Source organism: Festucalex cinctus, chromosome 9 (assembly GCF_051991245.1).
Source record: "Festucalex cinctus isolate MCC-2025b chromosome 9, RoL_Fcin_1.0, whole genome shotgun sequence".
Classification (NCBI taxonomy): domain Eukaryota; kingdom Metazoa; phylum Chordata; class Actinopteri; order Syngnathiformes; family Syngnathidae; genus Festucalex; species Festucalex cinctus.
The window spans coordinates 7,029,406-7,050,213 of record NC_135419.1 but is presented as its reverse complement, the minus strand read 5'-3'; the positions used below and the strand labels follow the sequence as shown (position 1 = coordinate 7,050,213).

Below are 20,808 nucleotides of genomic sequence, written 5' to 3'. Positions count from 1 at the left end.
ATTTCATCGCGTCATCGGGTTTTAAGACAACAAGACAACCAGTGACGTTGCAATTGTTTCTTAAAAAGTTTATTGATAAATATATTCATTTTTTTTAACAACAATTCAATGCACACAAGTTAATTTGGACATGTTGTCCATCAGTCTCTCCGAGCTGCCTCACTGGAGCCATGTTCTCATGAGAATTGAATAGGATTTGTATGAAAAGTGGTGCAGTGAAGTAGAAAACGAAGTCATTTGGGATGGTGGGCTGGGTGCTTAAAGCATAATTTTTATGATGGTAAAAATTATATAAAAATAACAAGCCCTCGTTCACATTATGTATAGTATAGCATTGTGCTGAAATATTGTGACGTTGCTGGAAAAGTCCAGTTCTCAACTTTTGTATGCGTTCCTATTAAATTCAACTGAGAATACGCGTGTAGCCGCAGAGAGCACACGGTTAAATCTATTCCTCTGAATAATGGCTCTTAAAGAAAATGGCTTCTGAAATAACAAATCACTCATCTTCCCACGTAGTTGCCGTACCCTCACAGTGAAAGTTTTGGTCAACAATGTTGGCAATTCCAATCGAATCGATCCATATCCGCTTAGCCGCACATAACATGAAAATACATGTTCCCACAAATGTTTTATATTTCAGGCAAACAAAAAGTTCACATTAGGACACACATCACATGCATGTTCCAGAGTCATTCTCTGACTGTGTGCCAGTAAAACGCCCTCAGTTAACGACGACCTCTCGCTAACTGGCCAAAGCGTAAATGCAGGTATTACAATTCCGACTATGCTGAATGAGACAAAAAGACACAGATAAGCACCAACGTTCTCCTATGGAGGCAGAAGCAACAAATAGAACGTTGAATTCAATATTATTACAACATTTGGACTCTAACGTAGAGATGGGCAATCTCGGTCCTTGACGGCCCCAGTCCTGCAGGTTTTGGATGTTGCCCTTCTCCAACACAGCTGATATATGATCCGCTCATCAGCAAACTCTGCATTAGATTGATAACGATCCCATTGATTGGAAACAGCGTCAGTTGGAAGAGGGAAACCTGCAAAACCTGAAGTACTCCGGCCCTCGAGTACCGAGATTGCCCACAACGGAGTCACCAGTGGGAACACACTTGGTCACAAGACTCCGTCTCGAAAAATCAGGTGAACCGTGACCCCTCAGGGTACGACTAACCTCTTGAATGGCACACATACTTAAATAGATCCTCCTCCCTGCATGCATTAGAATATTGCTACTTTTTGGGGGGGACTGGCAGAGATTCACAAAGAGCACAGTAATTATCAGCCACTTGGGTCCTATTATGAGGGTCCACTTGTGTTCTCAATCTCAACCAAAAGTGAGGAATGAGTATTTACACAAAATGCACACTTAACAAAGTGACAGAAACAAACATAGCAGGTCAAAGTCTAAAGAACTTCCAGTTGGTGTTTCAGTAAAACACCATATATTTGAGTGATAGTGGCAAATCACTCTTTTTTTTCTTTTTTTTTCTTTTTTTTCTGTTTTCTTTGCCTCGGTTCACTCCATTGGACCACAGTTTTCCTTCATGTTATCTCTAGATGACATTTTCAAAGAGTTGAAGAGACCTCATGATGTTTTCATCCTATGAAAGGGAAAAACATGGAGAAGGAATGAGAATAGTTCATCTGGCAAGTCATTTTAGGATGACCACTCGGGGGCAGTGTGCAAAACGCAGTTAAAGCAAGCTACAAATTTTCTATGCAGCGCAGTTTTATTTGCTTTCCATTGCCAATTCGCAATTGTGCCTCCATACACTCAGGTTGCGTGACTACATAATTTGGAGCACATTTACAAAATATCAAATTCTGCAGTCCATCCCTCAAACCCAGCAGCACCATTATCGATACCCTGATCAGATCCCACCTGGGTTATTGGAACACTCCTTGCTGGTCTACCACTCAAATTGTTGAAAAATGTCAACTGGACCAGAATGTGCCTGCCAGAATCCTGACTTGAACTCTCTCCTTCAGAAGCATCAACACCTACAATAGCTATCAGTCAAACAGACAACCACTTTGGAATATTGATTCACTCCACAATTTTAAATCACATCAATTTTTTTTTTTCTTTTTCGATCCACACGCTCCATCTGACATTTACAGATTTGATTTGTTTTTTTGTTTTTTTTTGGTCCAATTTATTAATGTGTTGTAAGGTCACCTAATAGCACAAACTAGAACTACACTTGTAGAGACAAAATTGTTGCTAAATTCTTGTATGGATCTCATTTTACACTGTGCAGTGGTACCTAATGAAGTGTCCTCCAAAATTTCTCTCATACCATGTGACAATGTATCCAATTCTGCCTTGCTAAAATTCTATATAAATGTTACTTGATTTTCTATTTCCATTTCCAGTATAGCCGAAAGCAGGAACAGCCACTTGAGTCACTTTCATTTTTTATTTTTTCCAATTCTCTTTTACTCTCTTCCAAGTGTAAATATTACTCTAAAACTGAGTCTATTCGGTCCCACGCTGAATAGAGTCAAATTTACTCCACAGAATTTACTGTGTGTTTGAGTTTGACAAGATTTTTAACAAAAAAAAATGCTCTGCTCAAATGTTATTTATTTGTGGTCTGAATATGGAAAGATGAAAAACTAGATCAAAGTCGAAAAGGTAAACAGAACTTCAGTGGATTTTGTTGAATTATTAGCTCCTCCCCTAAAAATAAATAAATAAATAAATGAATGAATAAATAAATAAATAAATAAATAAATAAATAAATAAATACATAAATAAATAAATGTGGAAATAAACAAATGTGGAACAAAATGTGGAATTTGTATTCTTTAACATCAAAATCTATACCAGAAAAAAAAAAAAAAAAAAAAAAAAAAAGGTCCTATCATGATCATTCTAAACTGACCATGCTCGTATTTGGTGCATCTCTCTTATTGGATCACAATAGTTTGTATAGCTGTACCTAATGTTGTGGCTTGTTGTGGCTTGTGAATGTATACAACAATCGGAATGTGCATTATTATAAGAGGAATGGCACAGGTGTTCTAATAACATGCAAAGGGCCCCTCTGTAACAACGCCGAGGCACATACAGACAACAAAGCAGCCAAATAGAATTGAGCTATGTGATTGTATTACTCACACCTGCGTCGAGTGCAAACAAACAAACAACAACAACACTCCTTAACCAAGTTAGCAGGATTCTCAGGCTGCTGAGAAAAGAAATCAAATGGAGAGTACCTCTTGACAAGAATAGATGAATTCATCAATGGTGACCACGCCGTCTCGGTTTTTGTCCATTTTCTGTGGAGAAGAGCACACACACACATGCTGCAGGTGAATTATCAATTGTTTGTCAAGAAAGCAAATAAATGCAGTTTGCAAACTCATTGTGGTTTGTACCCGAAAAGTACTTTGAAAAAGCAAAACAAATGGCTGAGGAGAGACCCCAACAATAACTACATTTTTTAAATACAAGATATTCTGAAGTCAAAATGATCCAATCTGAAATAATCCAATCAGCATTGGACTGAAAAAAAATGAGGAAGTAAAACAGCAAGGGCTAAAAAAAAACAACAGCACAATCCTGCATTACAGTTCTCATTCATATCATCATCATCATTAAGTGCACATGCATGGTGTGTTTAATTTTTTTCTCCAGTCAAAAGTCTTTTACCAACAGTATCAGCACCTTCCTCTACAATACTCACTAGATATCGAGATACTGTATCTTATTATGTTACCTGAAAGAAGGCATCCACGTGCTGCTTGTGCGCATCTGTTTTCAAGGCGGGATAAGTGTACTTGCCCATCATGTCATAAATGGCTCTGACAATGTCCGTCATCTCCTGTAATGAACACAAGCAAGACAGAAAATGACTTCTTCTTTTTTTTTTAGCACATCAAATGCTGTTGACTCAAGCTGGCCGTGTTTAGGCTGGGTTAGGTATATGTTCGCAATCTTTAATTACCAGGGCTGTATTAGTACGTGCTAACCACTCAACCGCCCTCATACTTTCATAATCAGTAATTTCCTAATAATTCATAGATTGAGTTAAAATTAAAAAAAAAAAAGATGTACTGTACTGTAAAAAAACAAGTGGGATATTGTTTTGTGTTGAGGTCGTTTGTCTGCCACTAGATGGCATAATTGCATTTGTAAGACATTGGCATATTAAGAGCTATCTAATCTTTAACATGAAGTAACTAAGTTCTGCACATTTTTAAAATTATAAAATACAACTTGACCCCAGTCTCCACAAATACATACATTATTATTAATGTTATTACTGCTGTTATTTTGACTTGGGCCCGTCTGCTGCGTTGCAATTAGAATTCCCCCAGTACAGGTTTTCCAAGTAAGGGGTGGTCATTAATAGTGGATTTAAAAAAACAAACAAACAAAAAAACATAGTGGTGTTAAATGAAATTTAAAGTAACTCATAATGAACCCACTAAATTTGACACCCCTAATAAAAATGTTGGGTTTCAAAGAGGTAATAATGTTCAGTATTGAGAACATTATATATTGTATGTTTTTTTTTTTTCATTTGTCTGAAATTTGGTGAACATTTCTCCAGAAATTTTCACTAATGATGTGACTAGCCTGTGTAATTGTTATTCAAACCGCACACCTCTTTGTTGATGTATCCATCTCGGTTGATGTCGTAGAGGTTAAACGTCCACTGGAGCTTCTCTGTAATGGAGCCCCTCAGCAGGATGGACAAAGCTGTTACAAAGTCCTGATGGAGGAGAAACAATCAACACACAAAAGCTGAAAGTCACACACACAAAAAAGCACAGACATTTACCTCAAACTTTATGGTGCCCGACTGTGCCGTGTCAAAGGCGTTAAACAGGTAGTGCGCGTAGGTGCTGGCATCTGCAGGAGTGAGCACAAAAATACAAGAACACACTTGTCAATAAGGTCAAACAACAATGACGGCAAATGACAAAGATCGACCTCCATGCGGGAAAAATTGCGAGTATATTTGCTTGAAGGTTTCCTCATTGACAATTCCACTTGGACACTCCTGGAAAAAAAAAGCAAAAATACCGTAATGTGACAAGTTGAGTGCAGTACGGCAAATAATGTGAGGTACGCAAATCTTGGCTTATATAAATAAATGACAAGAGGCTGTGGCTGCTTTTAATTATGTAGTTAAAATCAGATTGTTTACTGAAACAATATAGTGCATTTCACATGCATTTTGCAAAGAGACAATAAAATAAAAATACATTAGGCATACCACAATGCAATAAAATTATTATGCAGAAATGCAATTTAAATGCTTTATACATGGAGCGAAACGCACACTCGTGCGTGTTTTATTCTATATCGTAGCCTCAGGCTGAAAAGATAAGTTTCATAAACTGACGGGATTAAACATTAATTTCTGAGGAATACTTAACTATTAGAGGGATGAAGCTCTTGTGCAATATGTTTTTATAGCATTGTCACCACTGGTCACAACATTAGGTACACCCTCATAACTTAATGAAAGAAAATGATCAGACGTGATTGGGTTGGTTTGATTTTACAATGTTTGTTATTATTGTATTGTTGAGATTTTTGTTTTGTTTTTTTAGCTATAAATATTTAGAAGTCCTGTTTACATTTTTCTTTTGACTCTGTAATTTTTATCAGTTTTATTTTTGTATTATTATTATTATTATTATTATTATTATTATTATTATTATTATTATTATTATTATTATTGTGGTTGGAGTTTCATAATTAAAGGTGTTCCTAATATTTTGTTTTGAAGTTATTGACTCAATTATTGACAAGATAAATAAACACAATTAATACTAAGGCCTGGACTACATTATTATAAGACTTTTAAAAAGGGACCAAAAGTCAAGTTACTGTATACAATTGCATATTTCTTTAAATAATCATCTGATTAATCAGTTATCAGAATTGTCTTCTGCCAAATATCAGAATCAGCATTGGCTTAAAAAAAAAAAGAATCGATATAATTTGGACTGTGACAGTGTCAATCAAGTGCACTATAACCTTTGTAAAGAGAGAACGTCCGAGCTCATTTACTGGATCTCAGTAGAGTACTGTCATACCTAATGATTCAACCAAAGAAAAAATACTGATACTTTCAGTGCAGTATATGTAAAACAACGTACATTCTTGAACCCCCTGTACAGCACTTGGAGTTCTCGTTTACTGAAGTTGGTCTGAGCCTCGAGCTGATCGAGGCCCTCGGGTCGATGGCACACCATGGTCATCTCCAGGTCGTCATCAGCCTTGTCTGGCGACACACAAACAAAAGGAAGGAGATAACGCAAGCATTATTTACTATTTACTATCGAAGTCAAAGTTGTGTGATTGTACTTTTTGTTTCATGTTTACTTTGACCGTAAACATTAGTGTCATGAAACAGCTTGAAAGCCATGAGATAGCGGAATGAGCGATGCAAGTGCACAGAGGTTGAGGTCAGCTGAATGGCTCCTCCTCTTATTGGTCCACTATTAACGAGTCATTACACTCATCGCTGCAGGGGAGGCGAGAGAGGACACATCACCACTGACTCGGACTAAAAACACACACAGCGTGGTGGTCCTTTGTACTAAGGGTTGATTTATATTAATCTATCTAAGAATCAATGACAATCTTCTAGACTGTTCTCTCACCAGTGCGAAGTCGAGTCACATTGCTCAGCACATTACAACGGCGAGTCGTTAAAGCATCTCCCTGTTCTGCTTCACTTGAGGGTCACGAGAAGACAAAGTTCATTTTGCACTTTCCGCTCCAGAGACAATTTCATCTGTACAGCAGTTTCATTAACAAGCCTGTCAAATGCCCTTACATTCGTACACTTTTTTTTTTTTTTTTGCTGATTTGATCTTTTTAAATATAACTCTGTTGAGTTTTTAACCATTTCATTGAAAGACCCTAATCATCTTTTAATGTAAAATATAAAATAACCACATTTTTTTATGCCTCCCACATGATAACTGATCTTTATTATCCTTGTCAATACACTATCTGATATACCACAATAGAGATGACAATGTTTCAAGTGCATAACGTAAGAAAACAGGCAACATACCGTACATTCGTTTGGTGTCAAATGAAATGTTCAATGTCTGCTTATTCTACAGTAATATGAAAGAATATATCAGAATCTCTGCACTGAGAAAGTACTTGCGCTCAACTTTATCGGCTTGATAAGGCTAAAAAGTGGTCTATGTTGACTCACCTTCCACAGAAATGACTCCTAAAAGGTGCAACATCTTGATTAGCCCACAGCACAGCAGAATGATGGCTATGGCTTGTAAACTGTTCTCACGCTGCTCCTCTTTCTCCATGTCTGACACTTTCCACCCAAGAATTTCCTTACATCGTCTTCTCCGCCTGCTGTTGATGCTCTCCGTGTCCAACCTACTTCTCACTACATGTAACTTCTTTCTGACTTAGTTGAATTTTCTCCTCCTCTCTCAGAAGGTGAGATCACCTGGCTCCCTCCATCTCTGTCGTTTTATGCCCCATCCCATTACAGCACTCCTCGGGGCATGTCCCGCTCCTATATGCCGACCTTGGTTCTATCCTGGTGAGTCCCACTCCGTGTCCCCCCCTCCCCTCTCGATTTCAGTCCCGGTGTCCTTCACTCTTTGGGAACATGGCTGTAACTCGAGGGCCCAAGCTGGACAAACTGTAACAATAACTAAATCACCTTGTGCTGGGATGTGTCTGCGCAATGTGCATGTGTGTGTTGGAAGGCAGCTCACCGCTTGATAAATTGTTCCCATTAAGCCTCATATTTACCCCTGGAAAACAACCACAAAGTGACTCTTTACTAACCAGTAGCCAAGAACACACGCACTGAGACAACTTCTCAGCTGTACTTTGTAGACTTCATTGTGCAATGGAGAACTATGCAGTCTGCTATGACAATTAAATGCCAGTAGAGGGCGGCACAACACAACATAAACTCTGCCACATTTTAAGGAGGATTTTTTATTTTTTATTTTTGGGGTTGTTGATATTGAGCCAATTGAGCCAAGAAAAAAATATGTATTCTTAACATCTTAATTATTTGTGATGGCATCATCGTTTCTCAGTGACATCAAATTCAGCCAAAAGAGTAAAACTGTGTAGCATGTTGAGGCCAAGTGAGCCCCCCCCCCCCTTTTTTTTTTTTTTTTTTTTTGGGACAAAGAAGACTTTTGAACGTATTACTTTCTTTTGCCCCCACAAACGCTCCCACCCCAGTTGCAAGAAAAGATATGATGTTCATGTACTGTTTTTTTTGTTTTGTTTTGTTTGTTTTTTAGCCACAATGGGTTTGATCATTCATAGTACTCCCCAACAACTAAAAAAAAAATGGTGCGCACATTTACTCAAAACTGAAATGCCTGGTGTCCTTCAGGCACATTTTTATTTTTTCTTATCCTCTTCTCATCAATAACATGCAATGCCAAGTTTTTCAGAATGTCCTTGTAGGTTAAAACATATTTTTACGACTGTACCATGTCCCGTTTCTAGGGAAGGAGTGTTCATTTTCACAGGTACTTATTTACTGCAAACAATGCATATTAAATGTTCTTCCAGTATATGGCAGAAGGTAGAATTAAGATGCCATTTAGTAAACATGATAGAATATATATATATATATATATATATATATATATATATATATATATATATATATATATATATATATATATATATATATATATATATATATATATATTTTGATATATGTTGGAAAACACTGATAGTGGGTAGACAAGCTTCGGTGTGTCCAAGTAGCGTCAACAGGGGGCTCTGTTGCATCAGGAGCTTTCCCCAAGTGTTGTCAATGGATGCTTTACTTCATTTATAGTGGCTGCACTGTCTACAGTTTAATGTTGCATCAAGGGCAGCATTTAATTTAATTTGATAAGCATTCAAACCGCGGTCTGTCATATAAATACCTTTTAATAAGGATGGTTAAATGCATTCACGGTTAGCGCCAATAATCATTTGCCTCTTGTTGTGACCAATGTGCAACATCTCTCTGCTGATTTCATGAACGGTGTGTGGCATGACTGCTTTAATGCACAAGCCTAAGAAAACAGTGGGATTGCTTTAGTGTGAATTGGAAAGAAATGCATCAGTGTGAATCAATTTGGGGGCTAATGTGCTTTTACGGAGGTGATGGATTGAGAGATTGTATAGTACATTGGGGAATTTAGCTGCATGGGAAAATCGAATGGAATTGGAAAGGTGAACTATTCAGCTAGCAGGGCACAACAATTCAACAATATGTAGCTTCCTTTGCAATAGAACTGTACTGCATCATACTGTTACTGTATGTGTATTATTTTTGGGTAGCTTCATGAGAGAGATCACTAGAAACCACAACAACAAAAACATTGAGCTTAATTTTCTTTGCAAATATGTTGCAGATGTCATCACTGGATCATGCAGGCAAAACTTTATAGCGGCTGATAAATGCAGACGCCAAAGTACTTAAACTTTCAGACATTAATCATCAAGTCAGAAATGAATTACAATGTCACCAAGCTCACAATACTTCCTTTCTTGTTTTGTTTGGCTGCCAATTTAAAATTCAATGGCCTATGATGCAATGTGAGGAAAGCAACACATTGGCCATTTATCTTCTTTCTACAGTGTAAGAGATGAATAATTGCAGTGCTTATATCAGGAGATTCAGCGCAATCACGAACTCATTCATGGATACTGAGTGGCAAATGCAGCACTAGTAATAGTGAATAATTTGGAATGTGATCAAGCTTTTGCTACAGCGCCATCTTGTCATCAGAGACATGAAAGCAAACATATTGCACATGCTTCTTTCCTGTCTCTTTAGATCCAACCTCCAGAAAGGACTCGGAAACAAACTAAAGCTGCTCTTTGCTGCAAAAGACAATATAAGATGCTAAGTTTACACTGTGACTGAAATTCTGAATTCCTTTCATTTGGCACCCGTTGGAGGGATTAAAGCGGTGACTTGAACGTCAGCAGAGAAAAGCCCGCCTGTCACTTCCCCAGCACAGCCGGAAGACACACCAAAGAAGATCAACACAAAATTTTGATCCATCTCAGCCACAACTTTCGGAACATTTTCCATACTGCTTGTCCTCATCGTTGTTTTTGTTTTGTTTTGTTTTGTTTTAAGTTTGTTGTTTTTCTTTGTCTTTTTTATGAATTAATATCTGATATATTGCTGATATTGATACAGTAATATGTAAATGAAAATATTTACATCAGTGTAGATTGATGTGTATGTATGTACAATGTATATATAGTTGTATATATACATTTATATATAAAATAATTATTTTTGATTTCGTTTATAATGAAAAATATATTGGGGTAGGATAAAATAATTATTTTACTTCTTTCTACTCCTTATTCAATATATTAATGAGAGATATATTTTTATTTTTATTTTTGCCCTCATTTATTTAATTCATTATTATTATTACTTGGTATTGTTTTGATTTTGTTGTGTGTTTTATGTTTTTATTTTAAAAATAAATATTTCAATCAATCAATCAATCAATCAATCAATGTAAAAAAAAAAAAAAAGAGGTTGGCTCCTTGAAAAGTTGGGCAAATTTTTTTTTTTTTTAAATGAGCATTTGTTGTCAATTGCGACTTCAAAACAATTATGTCTTTTTTTTCTAACATGCAAACTCCACATGGGAAGGCCTGAAATGAGATTCAAACCCAGAAGCTCCCAACTGTGAAGCAGACATGCTAACAACTTCAACACTAGTGCTCGCTACATTTATCTCTTTATCTTCTCCATCATCTCTTCATTTCACCTCCAAAAATCTCCACCATTTTCTTCCCTCACTGCCCACTTACTTCTTCTGACATTTGCATGAAGGGAATTAGCGTAATCTGCAGCACGAGCAGGGATGGAAACGGTTTGCTCTCACTTGTAATGGTTGGAGAAGAGAAGTGAAGAATGTATCTTAAAAATAGACTTCAGCTGCCACAGCCCTAATTACAGAATGTAAAAGCTGCGAACGCAATAACGTTTTACAGCGTGATTTTAGGATCTCATCCACAGTTTGGATGTTTACAGTTCCACTGTTGCAGGAGGCTAATTGACCACCGGCCATTCAAATATATTGTGTAGGAAAGACAGCCACTTGCTTGTGGTCACTCATCCTCAAAGGTGACCAAGTACACTATTTCAAGGGTCATAAAAACATCAAATAAAGCAGCCATGTGGATGAAATCATCTGTACGTTCAGGTCTAAGAAGAATGTATAGTACATCATGACTTGATTATCATTGCAATATGTCCTTGCAACAAAAATGGCATATGCCGAAAAACAGTTTAAAACAGCGTCAATAGATAGCGACTGTATAATGCCTTCAAGCAGATAATTAGCACTGATTCCCCAGTGACTCCTAATTTTCTATTTCCAAAAGTTATGGAATAGACACACTCAATGCCTGGTACACTATACTGTATAATAGCAGGAGACGGTGAGCACAATTATACAAAATAATTAGACGCAAAAATAATGAGTCTACAGGAAGGCAAACCTCCCCAGCAACAGAGAAAGCGGGAAAGAGTGCAAGCAGTGATGTCATCGAAACTGCTGGATGCCGTAGAACTGCACCACATCACACTGAGAGCTGTTTCTAATCGTATTTTAATCTCCACAAAGGATTTGCAGGGCTGTCATAATGTGCATTGAATAGATTCTTGTGCCACTATCCACTGCGATTTTCAACCTCGTACTTCAGTGGCACTTACGAGTTTCTTTCATTCTGTGACCACGCTCGTAACTCAAAACATTCATATCTCAAATTTCCCTGTTGAAATTAATTGAAATACAATCGCCTGAAATTCCTTTCAGCCCTGGATTGTGCTCGTTCTTGTGTGTCTTGGCCACCAGGGGGGAGTGTAATTCAGACATACACACAGAAAAAAAAAGAGTTTCACTAATGATTCTAGGCTGCTGTAATATTAGCTGATTTTCACAGAGGATAACAAATATAAGACAGCGTGTACTGTAATTGTCTGTCTACATGAGTTGCTGCATCGTTTGTATTCAAACATCTATTGCACTAGGAGTTAGAACACCATTCCATTGATGTTGTTAGCCTGTCTATGGCATTTTGCATTGTTTGATAGCATTAAGGTACTTTCCTGTAATTATCTATCTCTGTAACATTTAGTTTGACACTACACTTCAACTGTGAGTTGCATTAATCAGCATGAACTCTCGTTTTAAAGAATTTGTCACTATCTGCTGAATGGCTGCTTGTTGGGAAGTGAGTTGAGATGAGTTTACTATTGCTTAGTCCTCCAAAGTCTAACTAAAAAAATGGCAGAGCGCCTGGTCACCCATAAGTCAAGGTACCACTATACATCTGTCTCTGATGTCTCTTACTTGGGTGCCATCAAAGATGAAGGTCACTATCACATGCAGTTAATGAGGGGCAAGTCAAAATGAGCCCACTCGCAACGCCCATATGACTTTAGCACCGCACATCTTTGCTCAGCATGACTCTGCACGACCTTCTGATAGACTGACGTGACTGATGTGGGTGCTGTGTGGAAAAAAAGACATTCTGAGATGAATTATTCCATCCCTGCTGAGCTAAAGTCTGTTCACTACACATACTATATATATATATATATATATATATATATATATATATATATATATATATATATATATATATATATATATATATATATATATATATATATATATATAACACTCTAGGGCCAATTTTCAAGACTGCTTCCAAAATGGATTTGGCAAACCACCAGGTAATAAACAGGAAGGGGACACCCAGCTTAGCTCAGCCTGTGCACAACACCTCTGGACTGTGTTTGACCTTGACTGTTTAAAAAAAATAATAATAATGACAGTCAGAAGAGGAACTTCTAATTCCTGAGGCGAACGACAGGGGAAACTCCCCTTTATAACTCTAGTGACTGTCACATATGAAACTTCCTCTGGAACACATCAGGCATAGGAGATAAAAAAGAAGTTACTAATGACTCCAATGGGCTTGTGTTTGTTTGGGGTTTATACACATGGACTAAGCTATAGAAAAGAAAAGCTTCAGTTTTATAAAACTTGTCCAGGAATATCTATCTATCTATCTATCTATCTATCTATCAATTAAATGTAAACTCGGGGGACCATATCTCATAGAAAAACCCTCTAGGAATAATCAATGGCTCCATGATTGTAAGGCACGTGAATGCATTTTTACATCCATCACACAAAGGCTGTAAGCCAAGGGGAGGGCAATGACGTGATGACTTAATAAGCACTCAGAGCAGCTAATGGGAGCGTGGGTGATGAAGAAAGGGAGCAAATGAGAGAAAGAATTGAGGCCTATTCTGAGAAGTCGATAGAAAGGTAAGAATGTGATGATGGTGGATTGTGGAGTTGGCATATGAAAGGAAACACGGTGGAAAGGAGAGGAAAGGGTTGAGGGGAAAAATAGGAGGGAAGTGGAAGTCCAGAAGGCAGTGCAGAGAGTTGAAAGGTCGTGGAGGAAACAGAGTAAAATAAAGGTGTGACAGAAGAAAGCAAATGGAGCACCGCTTCGGGGAGAAACATGACAAAAGAAGTGGGGAAAAAATCACCAAGGAGACGTGAAGTGTCGCAAGGCTGCTCAGACAGATGGCAGACAAGAAGCAGGTAGAAGAAAATTGGTTTGTCAGACAAGCAGGAACAACAAGTCACAAAGAGGATGATGACACATAGTTCAGAGCACAATGATCCTCTAGCAGAGGATCCATCATGGAGGAATCTAATCTCACAATATTACAGCTGTGTTCTGTTTGTTGTAAAGCCGGATAACAAGTTATCTCCAGACAGCACGCACCACCGCAGACACACAAACCGGAAAACCGTGTTACACGAAGCCAGAAACAATCGTGCCAGCAGTTACAAATACTGCTGTATTTAAATGCCTTTTCCATTTGTCATCCCCCCCCCAAAAAAATATAATAATTCTGATAAAGAAAAATAGCACTGCATTATCAAATAAGAAAAGAGAATCTAAATCAATAAACAGGTTATATAAAGTGTAATCAATTCAAGTGTGTGGGCAGAAATGGAAGCAATGTGACCCCCTATGTTAAAAAAATATATATTTAAAATGGTTTTAATCGCGCTAGAATTGCTCTTGATAAACATTAGTGTTTATATGGGGAATTTGCACAACCGTTGTGAAGGTGCCCTCTATCAAAGTGCCGCAAGTGTTCCGAATGAGGCTGATGTTGAACCATCGATTTATTCTGGGTGTGATTTTTTTATTCCGTACTACTGAGCTAAAATAATTCACAGCAACCCCAAACATTATTAGTTCCAATATGCAGCCTATTTGGACAAATGTTGAGGTTTCTTCTTGTTCAAAATAAACTCAGCTGAACGTCACTGATTTCCCTTCAATCACAGAAAGAACACATCACATGTTGGTATGAATCTGGATCAAAGTGCAGGTTAGGGTTAAAACTAGACTGACTAGTTGACGCAAATGTGATGATAGTTGATTCAATGTGGAATAATAATTATTTTTATTTGTTTCCAGTTGTGTCTTAGTGTGATTTGTGATTGGATGGGTGAGTCAGAGGTGGGGTAACTAACTGGAAGGAAGAAGAGCATTTTTTTTCATGTGTCATTTACACAATAAATAACTAATCAACCACCATTTATCTTTGTTTCATTGTCTACATGATACAGAGTATGTTCAATTAAGAACAGACAATATACTGCACTCAATTGTCTATTGTTTACTGTTACATGTGAGCATTTGGTGAATTTTGCTGACAGCCAACATGAGGATTTAGACTGTTCGTGAGCTAACAATTGCTGTGCCGACTGACCACCTGCTGATTTTGGCGAGGCGTCCATGTTGTGAAAGCCAAAACACATGAAAGGTCAATTGATCGACTTCAAACTTATAATTGTGATTACGCATGTATTCAGATCCAGAATTTTCTTCCACTGTTAGTATCTTACCTTTGCACCTTTATCAATTCATCCATTTCTATAACCCTTGTCCTCATTAGGACCACACTACCGTTGTTCAAATAAAATACTGCAACAATCAATTATTATAATAATAATGTTATATTTCTATCTGTTTCTGTTTTTCAGAAATTGGTATTATAATACAGCTAAGTTTCATCATTATTCACAAATCTGTTTCAAACTGTGGGGAAAACAGCTTGTTGCAGCAGGGAACTGGTTGAGCTCTTATACTCTGCAGCCACCTGCTGGCCGTTTTTGTAATCACTACCATTGCTTCAACCGTTCTCTTCAGTTCAGAGTCTGCATCAAAGCCTTCTGTATGCTCTAGCATAAAAAAAAACAACAACAACATAAAAACGTATAAATATGTCGTTGAGACACTGGTAATATTTAAAATAGAACGTATGTATAAGTTTTTGGGAAAAATAATAGTTTAAAAAGTCTGTGTTCAGGAAACTTAAGTGATTTTCTCCACTTTTGTACAATTCTATGCTTGTACGTATCCAACTTTATAGCACCAGTTTTGGTGGACAAATGTAGACATGCTCCAGCATTTTGTCGAAAGTTTTCCCAGAGAGGCGTGGAAGCCATTATAGCCGCAAAGGGCGGACCAGACCCATTTTTCTTCAGCTTTCACTTCCTGTGAATAATGACCCAATCTATTTGTCCATATACAGCAGTTCTTTCACAGGTAAACTGCTTGTTATCACATTGAAAGGGGAGTCAGATTTCCACAATATGTTTGCACCTTACTGCCACCTCATTATTCCAAACAGCAACACATTTATGCTCTGCCTTTGTTAACACCCATGGGAAAGGTGTTTACACGAGTAGGAGTGAGAATATTCTAAAAGATGGAAGCAGCCATATGCACTCACTTGGAAAATGTCCTGCATGTGCTAATTTGCACGAGAAAAAAAAAAAAATGCTAAAAGCCCGCCTCAACCAATAACGATAAACAAGTGAATGCAATCAATGGACAGTATTTCCTTGCTCGGTGTGCTGCACTGGAGCACTCTTACATTTTGGATTTCTTTTCATTTTTCCACATGAATGGGCTTCACCGCATTTCACAAGACGCAACACATTCCCACCAGGCAACAGGTCCTCTTAACATTTCAGCCTCACTCATCAGCACATACAGGAATACCCCCATCGCATCGAGAGCCCCGACCCCTCCCGCCCCTCCAAAACTGACATCTTTTGTTGCCATGGCGACCGTGCTTCCAAGGTAACTGCAAGACGGAAAAGTGGTGTGTGAGCGGAGTGACAAATACCTTCGACGTGCGCGTGTTTACCAGCGCTGCCGGCGGCACGCAGCCACCAGACGGACCGAGTGACACGAACGCCTCTGCTGAAGCTGAAAACAAACGCGCGGGCGCTCTCGCTGCACATAATACACACACAGTTGTAAAACTTTATGGCATGATAAAAGGAATTGGAAAACCTGTTGGTCTATTCTGGCTAGCTCGCTCTCTCTGTCTCAGACAACTGCAACACAAAGCACCAATTGAAACATCCTTATAGTAATCTAAAACTGTTTGAGCATGTTTGTGCTGAAGCCATCCAAAGCAGCAAGTAGGCAATTAAAATTCCCATTAGTAAAAGTTTTATTGTCTTAGATGATGCTTGCCTCTCTGTAATAATGTGTGAGGTCATGCTTTCATGTGTATGCGTGTGTCTGCATGTCTTTAATAAAACGACAACGCATGCACACGTGTATACATTCTAAAACCCGAAAAGTTGACATTTGTACAAGTTTGACTGCCTTTTTCAAACATGTGTCAGGGAATGAATGACAGAGTGCGTGTCTGCGTGTGAGTGTGGTCCCTCACCCCTGGATGGCCTCCTCGTCTTGGTCTGCATGGTCAGCGTGCCCACCACAGCCCCCATGTTTGAAACGTCGTCGTGGAAACGAGTGTCTGTCCGTATGTGGCGAAGTCTGGATGCACACACACGTACACAACCAAAACACACGTACTCCTTCACCCTCTCATCTTACCTCCCCCTTTTCTCCCTCTTCCTACAGTATCTCTCCTCTCAGCACAAAACCTTTTCTAACACCCCTCCTTCTCATCATGCTTTCTCACCCCATCTCCCCATGCACGCTCCTCCTCTTTTTTTCCTCTCTCACCACTCTGCTCCCCTCATTCTCACTCGCCTGCACCCCTATTTGGGGGTCTCTCCCCTCTCGCTTCTCCCATCACAACAAGCCAGAGCTCGGCATTGGCGATTCAGAGTGAAATCACCAGGATTTTTATTCACTGAATTATTTAATTGCAGTGTTTTCGATTCTTAGAAGGCAACACTCAATGAATCACCGGGAGGCAAAAAGTTTTGTTTCACACTAACGTGACGGATATGCAGATGAGTAAAGACTTGAATAATGTGCAAATAAATTATGCAGCGTGTGTCTGTGACAAGAATTAGGAGCAGCCCCCATGCATCACTTCCTGTTTTGTACCAGCAACACTTTTTCTTTAAGGAAAAGTCACTTTCATCCATCAACATGTTACTTCGCTCCATCCATCAAGAAGGCATAGTGGGAAAACAAAATGGACGGAGAGTTTGCAAGATTAGCTCTCATGGAATAGAAGTAAGGATGGAAAATTGCCAGCCAGTAGGAGAGCATATAAAACAGGAGCTTATAGTCGAGGGGTGGCGACTGGGAGGGATTAAAAGAGGCGAGGGATTGAGAAGGAGTGAAATATTTAATGGAGTAGTAATATAGGGATGAAGACAAGTGTCAGATAAAAGTGCAAAGTGTGTGGAGAGGGTGTGCTCCTGTCTGCACCGATGAAAGTGTGACTCATTTACAAGCAAATCAATACAAACAAGGTGCCATGTTGAGGAAGATAAATCGGATGGAGGGTGGGTGGTTAAATGAAACAAGTCAGTACAAGAGGTATAAAATGCAGTCCTGAGCCATGATTGGTCGTTACTTGCACCCTGAACAACTGTGGTGATGTCATGTTAAAGGGATACTGACTCATTAAGCTATTTTCAACTGAAAGAAGATATTTTGTCTATAATTAATGTGATAAAAATATTTTTTTTCACTTTCTGTCCACTAACAAAGACATCACCTGTGCTGAGGAAACAGGTAATGACCAATCATGGCTCAATTTGCTGACCAAATCCAGAAAACAAGTGAGCCATGACTGGTCGTTACCCATTTCCTCAGCACAGGTGATGTCATCATCAGTCGACAGCAGGTGGAAAAATTTGTTTTTAAAAGTGTTAATTGTGCATGAACAAGAAAATGAAGTTATCATATTAATTCTGGACTATAACACAACATAGCATCCGGTGGAGCAAGCCAGCTAAAATTACTGCAGGTCCCAAAAAAAGACAGATAGGGAGGTTTGGAGTCAGGAAAGGCATCCATCTGTAAAACTTGTTCTCAATTTATTTAATTTTATTTATTTTTTTCACTAAGTACTTCCTTAAAAAAAAAAAAAAAAAAAAAAAAAAAAAAAAAAAAAAACACTTAGCTCCCCTATTACAATCATGATGTCTGATGTGACTAGCACTAAAATTAAAAACAGTGGCGTAACTAAGTCAAGAGTGACAAATAGGAAAAAAAAGAACAAAAAAAACATTTTAATAGAGCATTATTGGCACCAACTGAGTTTGTGAAGTTTAACAAGAAAACAAAAAATCAGTCAAGTGCTGATGTGTACCGAAAGGCAAAACTTGAGTGAGAAAAAAAGAAAAAAAAAAAAAAAAAAAGTAACAGCCTTTTTGACCCTGAAAATGAAAAAACTTGTAAGAATCAGGAAATCATGCAAATGTATTGTGATATGAACCTAATTACTTGTCACGAAAGCATTAAAAGAAATAAACTACCAATATCAATAATGTTTAAGTTCTCAGATCATTCAACCTACTGCAGTCTTAAGCTCGATTGAATACGTACCACTGGAAAAGCCACAAATACCGCCCCGCCCCTCCAACCCATAAAAAAAAGCAACACACGTACAGTTAACAGTTTGATTTTCTGAGAACTGAGCTCTCTCAAGATTTGCTGAGGGTGACAGAATCCTCCAATGTTAAAAACGACTTGCTGGCATTTTCCGCATCCAGCAGCCTGCAGACGTGACCCAGTTTACAACAGGTAGCAAATTGGAATCATCTGCTGCAAATCAACCGCAGGACGTAAACATGTTGACGCATCCCTCTATACTGCAACAAAACAGACAATTTAATAGACTTCCAACAGCTTTGGTAGGCAAAATGTCTCTTTTGACAGTTTAAAGATAGAATTCGGGAAGAAAGAGGGTAGTTTTATTGTCAAGCCACTTGCCATAATAATAACAACATCCTTGAGAGTTGGAATCTGACTTATTTTCTCTTCTTTTCCTAACCCTAAAAAATACATATAGCAAAATTTCTAGTAGGAACAATTAAGTTTGATAAGAGAAATCTATAATAATAATTACTATCTGTAAAGGCAGAATTTTCCATACAACTTTTGCATTGGAAGGTGTACCTAATATTATGGCTCGTGAGTGGCTATTTACTCACAAAGTAGGAGGAGAATGGCTTAGAAAACTCATCTGAGCAGCTTACACACATGTGGACACACGTTTCATCTTATATAAAAGGATTGTACCTCAAGGAATTCACAGGCCATCAAAATGATTTCTAACCCGCCGCCAACGTTCCTGACTTCATCCTGAGTTTCCGTCCATCTCTCTCCCCACTCCCTTATCTGGGAATTTGTCTCCCGGCATCCAGCCACTGCCGCTAACCTTTTATTTTTGCCATCTCCTCCTATAAATCTTCGCTCACAGTCTTGCTGTCATTTGGAATCCGCAAGCCAATCTTACGTCTTAATCCATTTCTGTGGCGGTATAGTCGGCCGGTGACAGGCCTGTGTCCACGTATCTCCCTTTTAATAATCTGTTTGTAGTGAGAGGTGTTGGTATTTAAGTGTGAGTGACAGATTTAAGGAAAGCGAGGGGAAAATGGGACAACGAGGAGAGTGGGAAGACACGTGGAACATATGGAGGATGAGGAAAGTAACGTTTTTTTTTTGGCAAACGAAGAAGAAGCGCAAGAAGAAAGGAGAAGGAAAGAGGCCAGGAAAGCTTCCAGGGGGAGATTAGACTGAGATGCAGGCGTGAAGAAAAAGAAACGCATGAAAAGAGCCAGAATGAAGTCAAAATAAAGCGCAATTGGGACATGTTAACATTTTATTTCTGGGGCGAAAGAATAAACGGAATTAGGGAAAGTCAGAAAATGAACATTCAAAGCTTCTAAGGACCTACCAGTTAACATGTGAGCTAACAGTTCAACATATTGCCCTTCCACATGTGCACATATAATCACACATCTGTCTATGTCACGAATATCAATATCCGCTCTACTCCTCCGTCACGTCTCTGTATCTTTATTAGGATGTGCCTCACGTACCCATCATATTATTAAAAAGGGAATAATTAATGGAAGCTCTGCTATTGATCTCTCATCACACAGAAAAGGGCAGCGAGAATGGCGAGCAGACAGAGATGAAGGAGGAGACAAAGTTTATGTCTGAGCCGACTGGTGAGCTTGCTCTCATTTTGGAGGATTTCATACAGAATGTGTGCAATCAAGTGCAACCGACAAAAAAAAAAAAAAACTGGCATGCGCTCATTGAGCGGTTTTAATTATTGAATATTACGACTTAATACACCCCAAGCCATGGTCGGCATTGGAATATGGAAATTACTGAGTCTTTTGGGTTCAATACTTTTTCGGCTAAACTGTTTCTGTGGACTCATTCCATTTTGGTGCAGGGATTTTTATGAAAATTATTCACGTTGC

At 38.4% G+C, this 20,808-nt stretch overlaps 1 protein-coding gene across 2 annotated transcripts in view; it reads right to left on the bottom strand.

Moving 5' to 3' along the window:
- Positions 1-42: 42 nt before the first annotated feature.
- The window catches only part of kcnip1a (Kv channel interacting protein 1 a), a 36,782-nt gene continuing 16,016 nt past the window's right edge, over positions 43-20,808 (bottom strand). For both annotated transcript variants that reach the window (XM_077532568.1, XM_077532569.1), the window contains exons 2-8: positions 6,145-6,269; positions 4,967-5,036; positions 4,815-4,885; positions 4,638-4,745; positions 3,747-3,851; positions 3,244-3,306; positions 43-1,622 (exon numbers count right to left, since the gene is read on the bottom strand). In XM_077532568.1, coding sequence (XP_077388694.1) covers positions 1,575-1,622; positions 3,244-3,306; positions 3,747-3,851; positions 4,638-4,745; positions 4,815-4,885; positions 4,967-5,036; positions 6,145-6,269 — 590 coding nt within the window. In that variant the 3' untranslated portion in view covers positions 43-1,574. The remainder of the gene's footprint in view (positions 1,623-3,243; positions 3,307-3,746; positions 3,852-4,637; positions 4,746-4,814; positions 4,886-4,966; positions 5,037-6,144; positions 6,270-20,808) is intronic.